Source organism: Dasypus novemcinctus, chromosome 13, assembly GCF_030445035.2.
Source record: "Dasypus novemcinctus isolate mDasNov1 chromosome 13, mDasNov1.1.hap2, whole genome shotgun sequence".
Taxonomy (NCBI): Eukaryota; Metazoa; Chordata; class Mammalia; order Cingulata; family Dasypodidae; genus Dasypus; species Dasypus novemcinctus.
The window spans coordinates 80,323,339-80,338,015 of NC_080685.1; the positions used below are offsets into that span (position 1 = coordinate 80,323,339).

General features: G+C 35.3%; 1 protein-coding gene across 4 annotated transcripts in view; it reads left to right on the plus strand.

The window, feature by feature from the left end:
* LOC101420575 (complement factor H-like) overlaps nucleotides 1-14,677 on the plus strand; it is a 103,363-nt gene that overhangs the window by 47,599 nt on the left and 41,087 nt on the right. For all 4 annotated transcript variants that reach the window (XM_071207627.1, XM_058274905.1, XM_058274904.2 and 1 more), the window contains 4 exons: nucleotides 258-363; nucleotides 5,494-5,570; nucleotides 7,866-8,054; nucleotides 10,074-10,244. In XM_071207627.1, the coding sequence (XP_071063728.1) occupies nucleotides 258-363; nucleotides 5,494-5,570; nucleotides 7,866-8,054; nucleotides 10,074-10,244 (543 nt within the window). The remainder of the gene's footprint in view (nucleotides 1-257; nucleotides 364-5,493; nucleotides 5,571-7,865; nucleotides 8,055-10,073; nucleotides 10,245-14,677) is intronic.

Sequence of the window (14,677 nt, forward strand, 5' to 3'; positions counted from 1 at the left end):
TGAAATATAGCTGTATTGCCAGTCATTTAAACACAAAACAATATATTATCATTATAATTAAATAAGGGTTGTAATCTCCCATAATTAAAAAAAAAGGATACAGTTAAATTAATTATAAAATAATAATTTTGCCATTTTCACTTTTCCATATCTTCAGTTCTGTCTTCTAATATAAAGTATCCTCATCTCAAAACTCCTACATAAAATGATTTCCCTCTATTGCATACTAATTTAGCACCTTTTTTTTTTCATTTTAGAGAGACCCTGTGGACATCCTGGAGATACTCCCTTTGGTTCTTTTCAGCTAACAGTAGGACAAGAGTTTGAATATGGTGCAAAGGTTGTTTATAAATGTGATGAGGGGTATGTAGTCAATTAAGAAGGAGGTTTATAATTGAGGCAGTAAAATGAACTGTACTAATTTATAATTTTAAGGATCCTACATTTTTCTATGAGCATTTTATAAGGAAGACACAAGTAACCTGAAAAATTCAACTAAAATGGAAATGATTATATTTGGATATATCATTAACACTGAAAAATTAAAATGAATTATAATTACTCTGGTATATTGTACTTGTAGGAGGATGGGAAAACAGTATTTACATAAATAAATGTTCAGCCCCAACACATCTTCACTATATTTTATCATGTGCAGAAAATTATGGAGTTCTATGTGTTAGAAACAATGGAAATTGTAACAACAGTATATTACATTGTAACTAGTGTGTGAAAATACAAAATTTAGGAGAAACATGAATTTCACACAGAAATAATAATGATTGCTGTTACCTCACATTCCATAGCTTGCAAATTATTCTTACAGTCTGGACCAAAATGCCCTCTCTTCAGAATCATTAACGCTATGCTCCCTAACCAGGTTTTCATGACTAATCTTAACACTGTTGCCTTCTCAGTTTTCTTTCTCCCTTATTTCACGCCAGGCCAACAATTATTTTGAAGAAATTTTCACACTTGGAGAGACTAGGATCACTAAGATTTTATGCTACATAAATATTAATAAAATCAGGGGATTAAAGTGGAATCTTATTATTCTTCCCTTATTTATTAAGGCAATAAAATGTTATGGTTTACCATCCCACGGTCCACAGGATGGAGGAATTAAATATGGATTAGCGTGGACTTACTGGTATTCTACTATAGAACTATCATGACTAGTAATGGAAGAAACTGTAGCACTGATGTGGAGAAAGTGGCCACGGTAGTTGCTGAGGGCAGGGAGAGGGAAGAAGAGCTGTGATGTGGGGGCATTTTTCGGACTTGGAATGATATTGCAGGAACAGATGCTGGACATTATATATCCTGCCATAACCCACTGAGTGGACTGGGGGAGAGTGTAAACTACAGTGTAAACTATAATCCATGCAGTACAGCAGTGCTCCAAAATGTATTCACCAAATGCAATGAATGTGCCACAATGATGAAAGAGGTTGTTGATGTGGGAGGAATGGAATGGGGTAGGGTGTGGGGTATGTGGGAACCTCATGTTTTTTAATGTGAAATTTTTTGTGATCTATGTATCTTCAAAAAATAAAATAAAAAATAAATGCTAAAAAACAGTTATGCTTTAAAGGTCAGGCTTTGGAGTAAGCTTACGTTTCAAAATCCCTCTACCCTGTAACTGCATTTAAAACATGTTAATTCATTCCCATTTCCTCACTTATAAAAGCAGAACCATATAGTGTGCATCATAGGATTATTCATAGAAATATAAAAGGCATACTTGAAGCCCTTATAAGAGTCCCTGAGGATCTGATAGAAGCTCAGTAATTAACAGTTTTTATAATTTTAGTCTTTTCTGGATCACTAAGGGAAGTAGCTCTTTCAGACACATTTCCAGACCAACCCTCAATCTTACCACTTGCCTTATTATACATAACCAAATAGATTAAGTCTCTCTTGTCCTGAACGTTCCAAGTTGTTATGCTCTTCACCTCTAAAATATCCTTCTCAATCCTAGTCTGGTCCCTTTAGGTTCTGCTTTTGACTTAGCAAAGAGGATCAAAATGCTTAGACTTCTACTCAACTTCCTAAAGATGAATAATTCATAATATTTATAATTTGGTAAAGAAATTTATCCATACTTGCCTCTTACTCTGGATCTGTTTAACTCATCCTTGCCTCCTTCATCTTGTGTATGTTATGAGTAAGCCTGCTATCGCCCTTTTATGAGTCAGTCCATCCCTCAACTTGGGCCTCCAACAGGAGCAAATATTTGTCAGTGAAATAAAAGTCTTGGACCACGTAAGACCAACAAACAGAAGTATTTTCCACTGTTACAAAGTTTTTTATTTCCCTATCTGGGAGGATATAAATTTTGTGATTCAGTTATGGAATCTGATGACCTTAAACCCTATGCCAGTGGTTTCTGCCAGTCAACCTATTCTTTTTGTTCTTTTGTCCCCGTATGTCTTTTCTCTTCTGAATACCTATTTAGCTGAATACAAACTACTTATCAGGATATTTGATTTGAATATCCAATTTCATTACATTTTGGACAGATTTTTAAAATACTTTTTAATTAAAAAAAAGGATATTTAGATTACATAAAAGTTATATAAAAAATATAGGGGAGTCCCATATGCCCCATTCACTACCCCTCTCATAATTTCCTACATTAACAACGTCCTTCATTAGTATGGTACATTTGTTACAGTTGATGAACACATTTTGGAGCATTGCCACTAAGTGTGGATTATAGTTTACATTGTAATTTACACTGTCTTCTACACAATTTTAAAAGTTGAGACAAGATATATAATGGCCTGTATCTGTCACTGCAGTGTCATTCAGGACAATTCTTAAGTCCCAAAAATGCCCCCATATTACACCTATTTTCCTCTTCTGTCCCTCAGAAACTCTGGTGGTCACTGCCTCTACAACGATGATAATATTCTTCCATTGCTAGAATCGCAGTAAGTCACTAGTAGAATAACAGTAAATCTACACATCCATTGTTCATTCCTGAATCCTGAGGATTCTGAGACTGTGGCACCAACATAGCCTCTAATTGAGAGGTGGCTTAGATCCCACCGGGTAGATGGATGGGACCATCTTGCTTGCAGTTGCAGACACTATCTTTATTCTTTGGGATGGTAGTTGTCCATTATCTCCTTGTTAGTTCTCCTGGATGTGTCCAATGAACTGGAGAGTAGGTGGTGCAACTCTGTTGAGATTCAGGGCCCAGCTAGTACATGGACAGCCCAAAGATTTAAGTCTCTCTCTCAGACATTTACCTGTCAACTCTAGTGTTAACTATAGGTTCAAATAGAAGGGGCAAAAGGTCTATGTGTATGTTATCCACAACTGAGTTCAATTCTGTCACACTAGGGATCATGAATTCCAAAGTAGGGCCCACTTGCAGGGTGCCAAACTCCTGAGCTGTCTGCCTTGCCTATAGTGTCTAGATGTCTCTAGAGCCTCCAGGAGCCCTACTATTTGACACAATATTTACGTTGGCAGTAAATGAGAACCTGCTGAGACCTGCATAAATGTTACCTCTGAAATGACCTCCTGACTCACTTTGAAGTCTCTTAGCCATATAAAACCCATTTGTCTTTACTTTTTCCTCCTTTTTGGTCAAGGTCATTTTATAGTTGCATTGCTAGTTCATACTTGGTAGTAATCCCTTGGTGCCAGGGAGGCTCATCTCCAGGAGTTATTTTCCATGCTGAGAGAAAGGTAATGCATTTATATGCTGTGCTCAACTTAGAGAGAGGCCACATTTAAGCAACAAGGAGACTCTCGGGAGATAAATCTTAGGCACCCCATAATACCAGGCTAAGTTTCAATTTCAAAAGGAAAGATTTATAAGCACAATCATCAATATCAAGGGCCCATCAATGGTCCATCCTCCTTCACTAAACACTGCCCCTGTACTCAGGGCATTCTTGCTATCCCATTAGAGAATGTGGCAGAACTCCTCAGGATGGGAATTCAATATTCTTTTGGTTATTGTGTGAATCTCCACTCACTGTGACAATTGGGCAGGCAGTTTTTAGGAGACACTCCATAAAAAGATTTCCTGGTACTTTGCCTGACTGGGGATGCAGAGACATGAGCCATTACTTTTTCCTCCAACCACCAACATGTGGACAAATGTTTCTCTAACTCTGTCTCCTTTCCCCTCATGTCAATGGGTCTTGGAAAACTCCACTTAGAATTTTACAGAATTGTTGAAGGAACTTTGGGCAATGGATGGGTGTCTGGTGTGGAAGGAGAATTTTATTTGGGGAATTTGCTATCTCTATTAGTAAAGAGTACATCTTGCCCAATAGAGGAGCCAGAGAATAGCTTAATGATCAATGATTTTGCTTCTTCTGTTTTATAGGTGTTTAGGATATATCCTTGATACATCCTTGTGTTCTATGAATACAATTTAGTTTGTTGAAATGCTTTCTTCCTTTAGAGAGCTAGAAAAAAATCAACAAAAATAAAAGAAAGAAAGAAACATATTTTGAGGGATATTATTTGCTTTACTTGTGAAATGGACAGAACAAAACTTACTCTTGAAGAGAAAGTACACCTTTATCTATGTACTATTATTTATAAATTGATTAAAAACCCCTTTTCAAATATCATCTCTCTAATGATGACTGGTCTGATTGTCTTCTCATTATTTTTTAGTCCACATTGGAAAATTAATAAAATTTTGTTTTTATTACAGGTATCCGTAGTAACTAAATCTTGATCTCTAATAAACAGAAATATGTTTTTCCTTGATCTAAAATGTCTAGCCCTGATTGTACCTTTTGAAACTGCTCAAGTAGAGCATTTTAGTTTTGAAGGCCAGGACTAATGGCTTATTATAATTGGATAAGGTTTTCATTGAATGGATTTTATAAACTTAATGGATTCATTGACCACATTCAGGGAAGAATGTCTAGAATGGGGAAAAGGAGATGGAAACATGCTGAAAATAACCAGAACTTTGTCTGATATTATCTTTGATTGTGTAGAAGGTCTAAAGTATAAGGTCCAGAAAATATTACAATGATGGATTGTAGGAAGCAGAGGTATGGAATAGAACTGGAGGAGACTGGACAAGTGTTAGTTATTGATTACTACCTTGTTTTTAGTCTTTGTTTTTGGTGATGGTTCATAGAACTTTTTATTTAAGTGTAACTGATTAACTAGCTCAATGAAAAACTAAGAGTACCCTGCATGACATTGTGTATTGAATGAAGGATTATGATAACTCCAAGTTGATGCAGCTAAATGCTGAGGCCCTAACTGATGATGAAAGAGAAAGAGAGAAGAGAGGGAGGGAGGAAGGGAAGAGGGGGAAGAGAAAGGGAAAAATAGAAATTTAGCAAAAGAAGGCAGGAAGGAAGGGAAGGAAAGAAAAACAGCAAAACTGTACACACTTAGTTTTTCTTGAAATCGAGTTTCTGGACATTCAGTATGGTATTAAAATGAAAACTGCATATAAACACACATAATTTCACCACTCTATTATTTTTGGGTTTTCAGGTATCAACTTATAGGTGGGGATGATTTCCGTGAATGTGATGTAGATGGATGGACCAATGATGTTCCTTTATGTGAAGGTAAATGTGAAATTGTTTTACAAGTACATTAAAATACCTAGAATATCTAAGAACTTTTTTCAAGACATCTTACAGTAAAATATCCTTAAAGTCCATAATTAAATTATTTCTTATTCAACTTATTTTATGGTTTCTAGTATAACTCAGAGTTTTGTGTTTTAATATCCAAACACAAATCCAGCTTGGTCTGGTCTAACATTCAAAGTATTAGAGATTAAAGAATCCAAAATATATTTTTCTTTCCTTCTGGATCTTACACACAGGGATCACTAAATGGAGAAAAGGATTTCAGCTTGAGTACAGAACAGACATTCACCCAATAATTACCCCAATGCAGGGATCTCTCATACCAGCTGAAATAGAGAACACGATTTTGACATCTTCCTCACTTTTCTTGCCAAGGGTGATTTTACTGTATTGTTGGTCTTTTTTAATGATATGAAAAGCAACAGTGAAAAGAAGAAAATGTAGATCCTGCTTTGGAGTTTTGAGCTCATAATCTGAGTTTCTATTTATCATGGAAGTAAGAGACAAATCAAATCAGACATTTCTAGTCCCAAGGTGAGGAGAAAGAGGAGAGAGGGGAGAGAGAGAAAAAAAAAAGTGACCATTTAATGTGATCACTTAAACAATGCTGTCACCAAAAGAAAACAATGAAAGACCTTTCATGGATGAAATGAGAGGAAGGGGATAAATACTTCACTTAGAGATGTTCTAGGGAACATCTACATTGGAATCATCTGTGGTGATTGGTTAAAACCTGAAATTTTTGGTTATCAAAGCACACCTGACCCAGAATCTAGAAGGAGTTTGGAGAGTACAGGGTGCAGAGTTGGATATAGTCCTAGAATTTCCATTTTAACAAACATCATGAATTATTCTATGGTAAAATAAAATTTAAATGTCATAGTCTTATAGAAATTGAAAATATAAACTAAAATCAAAGTTATGACAAAGACTACTTCAAAAAGTCATGTGAGGGACGTGGACATGGCCCAATGGATAGGGTGTCCACCTACCACATGGGAGGTCCATGGTTCAAACCCCGGCCCTCCTTGACCTGTGTGGAGCTGGCCCATGCGCAGTGCTGATGCACGCAAGGAGTGCTGTGCCACGCAGGGGTGTCCCCCGCGTAGGGGAGCCCCACGCGCAAGGAGTGCGCCCATAAGGAGAGCCACCCAGCGTGAAAGAAAGTGTAGCCTGCCCAGGAATGGTGCCGCACGCATGGAGAACTGACACAACAAGATGACACAACAAAAAGAAACACAGATTCCCGGTGCCCCTGATAAGGATAGAAGCGGTCACAGAAGAACACACAGTGACTGGACACAGAGAGCAGACAACTGAGGGGGAAGGGAGAATAAATAAAAAATTTTAAAAAAAACTTTAAAAAAAAGGTCATGGGATGGCACCACACAAACGGAGAGCTGACACAAGAAGATAACGCAACAATAGCAAAAGATACACAGATTTCTGGTGCCCCTGATAAGGATAGAAGAGGTCACAGAAGAACACACAGCAAGTGGACTCAGAGAGCAGACAACTGGGGGGGGGGTGGCAGGGAGAGAAATGAATAAAAAATAAACCGTAAAAAAAAAAGTCATGTGAGGAAAATGACAGAGGCTCAATCAGTTGGTCTCCCATCTACCGTATGGGAGGCCCTGGGTTCACGTCCCTGGGCCTCCTTGTGAAGGCAAGGGGCCCGGGCGCTGAAGAGCAGGTGCAGCAAGACAGCGCAAGAATGGGAGACAAGTAAGTACAGAAAAGACGTGTAGCGAATGGGCACAGAGAAGAGACAGCAAAGAAAGGAACAAATCGCAAGGTGGGGAATAAAAAAAAGTCACGTGAGAGAAAAGAAAAATTAGGGACTCTTTCTCTATTTGAATTAACTATAATTGTAAAAAATAATGTCATTCATTTTAGGAATATAGTGTTATAATACTCCAGAACACGAACTGTAATTTTGTGTTTAATTATGCCAAGCCTTATATTTCTCATTTACTACATTTAAGAGATACTTGTTCGTTGTTACAAAATTACAAACTTGTTCAAAGTAGAAATTTTCTTTGTCTGCTACCATACAGAGAGTGAGATATGCTATTCTTCTGTTACTTAGCAACATATTTCTCTCTTGCAAAAAGGTTTATTAAATGCTTCTAAAACAAACATTTAAATAATTTCCCCTAATCTTATCTTCTTGATAGTTTTATATATGTTTATATACACATACATATGCACATCTTTCATGGTAAAGTTTTCAAATTCTATTAGAAAAAGTTATATTTATTTTTTCAGTGGTTAAATGTTTACCAGTAACAGAACCAGAGAACGGAAAACTTATCAGTTCATTGGAACCCGACAAGGAATATTCTTTTGGACACGTGGTACAGTTTCAATGCAATTCAGGCTTCATGTTAAAAGGGCCTAAAGAAATACATTGCACAGCAGGTGGTATTTGGAGTGCAGAAGAACCAAAATGTGTGGGTAAGTTATATTTATTTTTCATTAGATTTTTAAAAATTATTTCAGTTTTTCTTAGAAACACATGCATTTCAGTACATTGTCCATTCCAAAGAATAAAAATAATACTAAAAGTAGTTAAAATTATTAAAGTACTTACTATTTCCCTGTAATCTATCTAGCTCTTTACATGCATCATCTCATTTTACTTTCAAAGCAATTCTATGATTTATGTGATGTCATCATCTCTATTTTATATTTGGAGAAACTGAGGTCCAAAAAATTTAAATTACTTGCCCTAGGTTACCAAAGCTTAAATGGTAGAGATAAAATTCAAACCTGGCTTATCTGACAACAAAGTCCTAACTCTTAATTATAATTACACTGTAGTTGGCTTTTATATGCTTAGTAAAATGCTAAGCATTTAGACTTCAACATGTACTATTGTAATATTAACTTCCAAAAGAGATTTAAAAGATTTTTTTAAAAGCTTGATATTTATTATTTCCACTAACATATCATGATGACATTCTGTTTTTAATATCTCTTCTAAGAAATGGCCTTATTTTATATTTTCACTGTGAATTTGTTATAATAAATACTGGGCAAACTGAATTGATTCCACTAAATAAATATTTGTTTTAAAAAGATAAATCTGTAGCAAACTGTAAGCCAAGATTTTTTTAGTTATATTATTGTTGAATTTTGCATCATGACCAATCTGATGATTTAGACTTTTGTAATGAACCATTTAGTCAGATCGTTTAATTTAAAATCATACTTCATTTTACGGATACTTTGGAAGAAATTTCTGCCATATTTATTTGTTAGCATCATCCAAAACCTTCAAATTCTTTATACCTTCTTGATTAATCTATCCACAGTGAGAGGCAAGCATCCTCTTAAAAGCCCTTTTGAACAAAACTCGTTATTAGAGTTTATATTCAGCAGAACAAATACAGTATTCTCTAGATGCACATGGAAAGGGTTTGCATTCTTACAAGTAGATGTATCTGGTTAGTGAATGCTTTCTGCAATGGTTGATGATGTATTTTAAAGGCTAAGCGTTGCCTTGATAAGTCTTAAATGATGATATGTCTTAAATGGCTAAGCTAAGACTTAAAAGAAAACTGGGAATTTTTCAGAAAGAAGATGTGGAGGGGAAGCACATACTGTAAGTAAGTGCAGAGAGGCTTCCATGAGCCCGAAACTCTTCTGATGCTTGTTCATTGTTCCCAGGGGCCCTAGTAGAGGCGGCACATAGGGGAATGTCATGATAGAATGGAGATGGGCAGGTATTCTGAGTTGCTAATACACCAAGCAGAAAAATTTGGCTTTTGCTCACACTGGTATGGGAATCAATAGGAGCTTTTTATTGGAGCAATGAAGTAACATGATGAAAGGTCATTAAGTTGTATGAAGGAAATGTATTAGAAAGGTGGGAAATTGGGAGCAGGGAAATTAATTAATGTTGCCATAATCCCAGAGAAGAATGTTTGAAAGAAGGTGGTATCAAAGATAATGGCCAATTTTTGTTTTTGTTTTGTGGAGGTTTTTTTGACAGAAAAACTGAAAGGATGGTAAAGTCATAAAAGAAGGTCATTTACTTTTCAGAGGTGTAATGACAATGAGTTAAATTAATTTTTGACAAAATGTTCAGTCTATAATTACTTTGTTATAGATAAGTAGAAAATATGTTATTTTTACAGTTCACTTAGTGAAAATACTTATCACAGCAAACCTATATCTATATTCAGAACAGAATGTTTCTGGTCATGATTTATTTTAAGAGGACAAACTGACCCCAAAATCAAATAAAACTTAGCAACATAATTTTAACCAAAATTTAACATCCTTCAAAAATGAATGTTAAATATTACAGATAAACCATTTAAAGGGCATTCAAGCCAAAGCAGAACTTTTATTTTATTTGACTGACTCAGTTACCTACTGGAAACAAATTTGTATTTTTATAAGAGTATGTCTTGGTCATGGATCTTCAATTCATTATTAACATTTTGTAATTTACTCTCTTTTATTTAGGCATTTCCTGTGAGTTACCACAAATTGACAATGGAATGGCTATAGCTCGTAAGAGCGTTTATAATGAGAATGAACGAGTTCAATATCAATGTAACAAGGGTTTTGAATACAGTGAAAGAGGAGATGCTGTATGCACTAAATTTGGATGGAGTCCAAATCCTTCATGCAAAGGTGATGTTATCTAGCTTTTCTATCTTACTCATTATATATTTTATCATTCATTTTCATTCTTATGCCCTTTCTTTTAAAAAAATGTTTATTTTTTCTCTGAAATGGAGTATTAATTTTTATAGGAGTGAACAGTTCATGGATAAAGATAATATCTAAGAAGTATAAAGTGTAGAATTTTATGTTTTCAATATCCATTTTGGGATCAATTTGTATGAGCCTCTCAGTCTGAACATAGAAAGAAACATGACCAGAGAGTTTCCAATAGTTAACTAAGTAGTTGGTTGATTGTCTAAAAAACTTCTAGAGCAGAGACAGGACTATATAACAGGCCTCCTAGTTCCCAGACATATACAAATCTCGAATAATTATATTGCCTCCTCTAAAGCCTTTTTTTAACTTTCAAAAGAAAAGTCTGTTAATAACAGATGAAGAAACCCTTACTTGACAATGAAATTAAGTGAAAGTGGAGATTTTAATTAGCTGTGGTCTAACAAGAATCAGCCATGATGCTTGTGCTGGAAAAATCTCTCTTTAGTTTTCATAATGGAAATGCTATTCCCAGCCAAAGAGTTCATCTTAACCGTGTTCTCTGCCCACCAAAAATTATATCCACAATATTGTGTTCTACTTAGCACAGAACATTTTAAAAGAGATGGTTGCAAATTATCATGGCCTACAAGTGAGAATATAGTCAGTTTAAGGGATTAAGAATTATTATAAGAAAAATACCAAGAAAATACTATTGTACCATGATAATGACTGAGATGTTCACAAACATCTACGAAAAGGACTGAGTTAGTATTTGTTGTGGGCTGCTGCTGTGAGTGAGGCAGGTTATAGTGGTAGCTTACACAGAATCAGAAGTTGAGTTACCTTCTAAAAGGGTCAGTTTTACAGATATCACCAGATTGTGGGGGGAAGAGGAGTTGACCCCTTAAGAGCCCTTCTAAACTTTAAATCATATGATTCATAATTACCTGCATAAACCTTACTTATCCTCACTTTACAAAAACTGGTGTTAACTTTTGAGTTGGATTTATAATTTAAAAAAATTTTGGCTTGAGCCCACAAGCAACTCCTTGAAAATCATGTCCCCAAACCAGTCAGTGATCTCCACTTTCAGACACTGGTAAGAAAATATTTTAAGAAAGAGGTTAATGAACACCTAACAATGATAACCCACATCAGTTGTGCATTAGGCTGATGGTGTGTGGAGATCCACTACGTTCCTTCATGATATTTCATAAACAAAGGAAGGGAGTGAATCATGCCTTTAACATTAGCCTCTACCATATATTTACTTCCAGAGTTCCTCTTAAATAATTAGATGGTTAATATATCATCCAGTCACTAAAATATAACTTACTAATCACTTACTTGAAACTAAGCTCCCTTTCTCTGTGTCAAGGATAAACTTGAGAATAAGTCTTCTTTGTAGCTTTAAAGGAATTCAAAGTAAGACTTCAGGCACTCAGAGTTTTACTTGGACATATGTCTCAATGTGGCATGACTTCTTCATTCTGATTATTAATTCGTCTCAGGAACAGCTATCCCCATAAAACTATCACTTAGTGCATATATGTTTTCACAGTGGGAAATCTCTCTGTTCTGGAAATTTTATAATACAATTCCTAGGCTTGCTTCTCCTGAACACTTGACTCATTTACATACCATACCCGCACACACACACAAACCATATACACAACACTACACATTTACAAAAAATTTTTTTTCCTTCAACTTTTCTCATTTCTCAGTCGCAAGTACAAGTCACACCTTAAAAACTCAAGACTGTATCTTTTGGGGTCTTGCTTTCCTCACAGTGGGAGATACCAGGAAGAGGACTGGGATTCAACACTCTCTTTTAAAGATAGTTTATTAAAGATCAATATAAAAAAAGATTCACCCAAAATTAGGTAAATATACACTCTTTTAAAATAAGCTTCATTTTTAAAAATAAATTTTGTATTAACTAGTGGAGAAATTGCCTACTGGTAAGGTATTCCAGTCTTTGAACTTCCACTAATTTATCATGAATGCTTCTATTTATTTTCCTGGTACAATGCAAGCATTCCTGCTGGCATATGATGAATTCCAAATTAATGCAACCAACTTTCTCTAAACTCATGAAACTCAAAACTCCTGTTGTTGCCTCCAACACTAAAGAATTGTTGGAATTAAGTTGTAAAGCAAAATTTAAATAAAACAACCAAATGTGAAATACTTAAACATTGTTTCATTTGATCTATGAGTGTACCTGACAGGGAACTATTGTTCCTTTCAGTTAAGGGTGAATCTTTATGAATTGTACCTGTTAGTTGAGAGTGAACTACCAAAACTTTGGTTTCTGTGTCCAATAGGGAAAGGTCTCAGACAACTTAGCATTTATAGGAATAGTTAAACATACAAAACCTGGTACGTAAAAACTACTTTTGATCCAAATCTATCTTTTTCCTATGCAAACTTGTTTCCCAATTAATTCAAATCACATAGTGATTCCCTTGAATTACTATTCTTATTTCAAATTCTAATGATTGTTTATAATAGAAGAAAATATATGGCTCCACACATTTGGATAGTTTCAAATACCATTGTTTGAATAGAGTTACACACCTTTGGTAATGCTATAATAGCATCATTTGTTTTAAGGGAGTTTGTAAGGATAGGGAATTATGTTTTTTCAAGGAGTCAGGAATTGAATCATATCTCCCACAAGATATGCTCAAATCCTAATCCCAGTCTTCTGGGTGTGGGCTCATATGTACATAGGATTTTTAAAGATCCTGTTAAAATGAGGCCAGATTGAATTAGGGGTGAGACTTAATCCAATGTAACTGAAATCCTTATAAGAAGAGAAAATTCATTCAATTATTAGAAGCCAGAAAAGAAGATAGAGAGTGCCAGGTGTCGGAGACTGAGATGCATCTTAAAGCCAGAATGCCAAGGATTGCCAGCTAGCCACCACCAGAACACTACTGATTTTGGAGAGATCATGACCTGTTGATATGTTGATTTTGAACTTCTAGCATTCTAAATTGTGAAACAATTAATTTCTGTTTTTTAAGTCAGCTAGTTTGTGGTAATTGAAATAGTAGCACTGGAAGACTAAGACAAAAGGGATTTACATCCAGTGATTGGGAGTCATCAGCAGAAGTCATTCTACTCTTTATTAATTTAGCAAAGTTTTCCTAACATAATTTTATTGGTCTAGATGTTAAGCTCTTGTTACTTATATCTCATAACTTTAAACTTCAAAGGCTTGTTTTAAATTTGGCTATTCCATGAAGTAGAATCTAAGTAAACTATACTACTGGAATGAAATGGGTATATATAAAACAATAGAGATAGAAGAAAGAAATGAGAAAAAAATACAGATGAGCACATTTAAATGTATTTTAGGTTATTGGCAATTCTTAGCATCAAACACTGATGATATCATTTATTTAAAACTGTGTTCAGGCATCCACACATTATTTTTGTGTAATTATTTTGAATATCAAGATAATATCCTGTTAGCAAGAGACTTCTTAATCACATATTATTCTGGCAGAATGGAATATGAATTTAAGGGCTCCTGCCTACCAAATGGGAGGTCCATGTTTCGGTTCCTGGTACCTCCTAAAGAAGACAGAGAGCTGGTATGACAGGCAGGCATGGCAAGCTGACACAAGATGATGATGCAACAAGAGATACAAGAAGAAAAAAAGAATGAGAGACACAACAAAGCAGGAAACAGGGGTTCCTGGTACCTCCTAAAGAGGATGAGCAGGACGGCGAGCTGGTGTGACCAGTAGGCTTGGCAAGCTGAAGCTACAAAATGATGCAACAAGAGATACAGGAGGAAAAACATAACGAGAGACACAAGAAAGCAGGAAATGGAAGTGGCTTAAGCAATTAGGTACCTTCCTCCCACATTGGAGGTCCTAGGTTTAGTTTCCACTGCCTCCTAAAGAAACAAAGTAGATGAACAAACACAGCACATGCAAACTACAAGGAGGTGGGGAGAAATAAATTTTAAAAATCTTAAAAAAAAAAAAAAAAAAGACTGTCTCTAAGGCCTGAACATACACAGTAGCAGTCTTTTATGGAGAGGAGGAGATATATAAGTGATAATTAAAACTAAAGAATATTGTTTCTGACTGAATGCTAGATTGATGATGAGGAAAGCATGTGAGGAAAATTTCTATGCTTCTGTCATGGAATTCTTGTGCCACAAACTAAAATGTTAAATACAGAAGCCAGGGCATATATTGAGAGAATCGGTGATGATTTTAGACTGACAGAAAGTTGAATTTATCTGAATTATACACATCACACTTGTCCAGTGTGAAGCTACGGTTGGACATCTCTTTATTCCACAGAGGAAATATCAGCTTAATATATTTATCAGCTCTTTATCACTTATAAGAATATGAAGAGAGAAAGAACAAAAT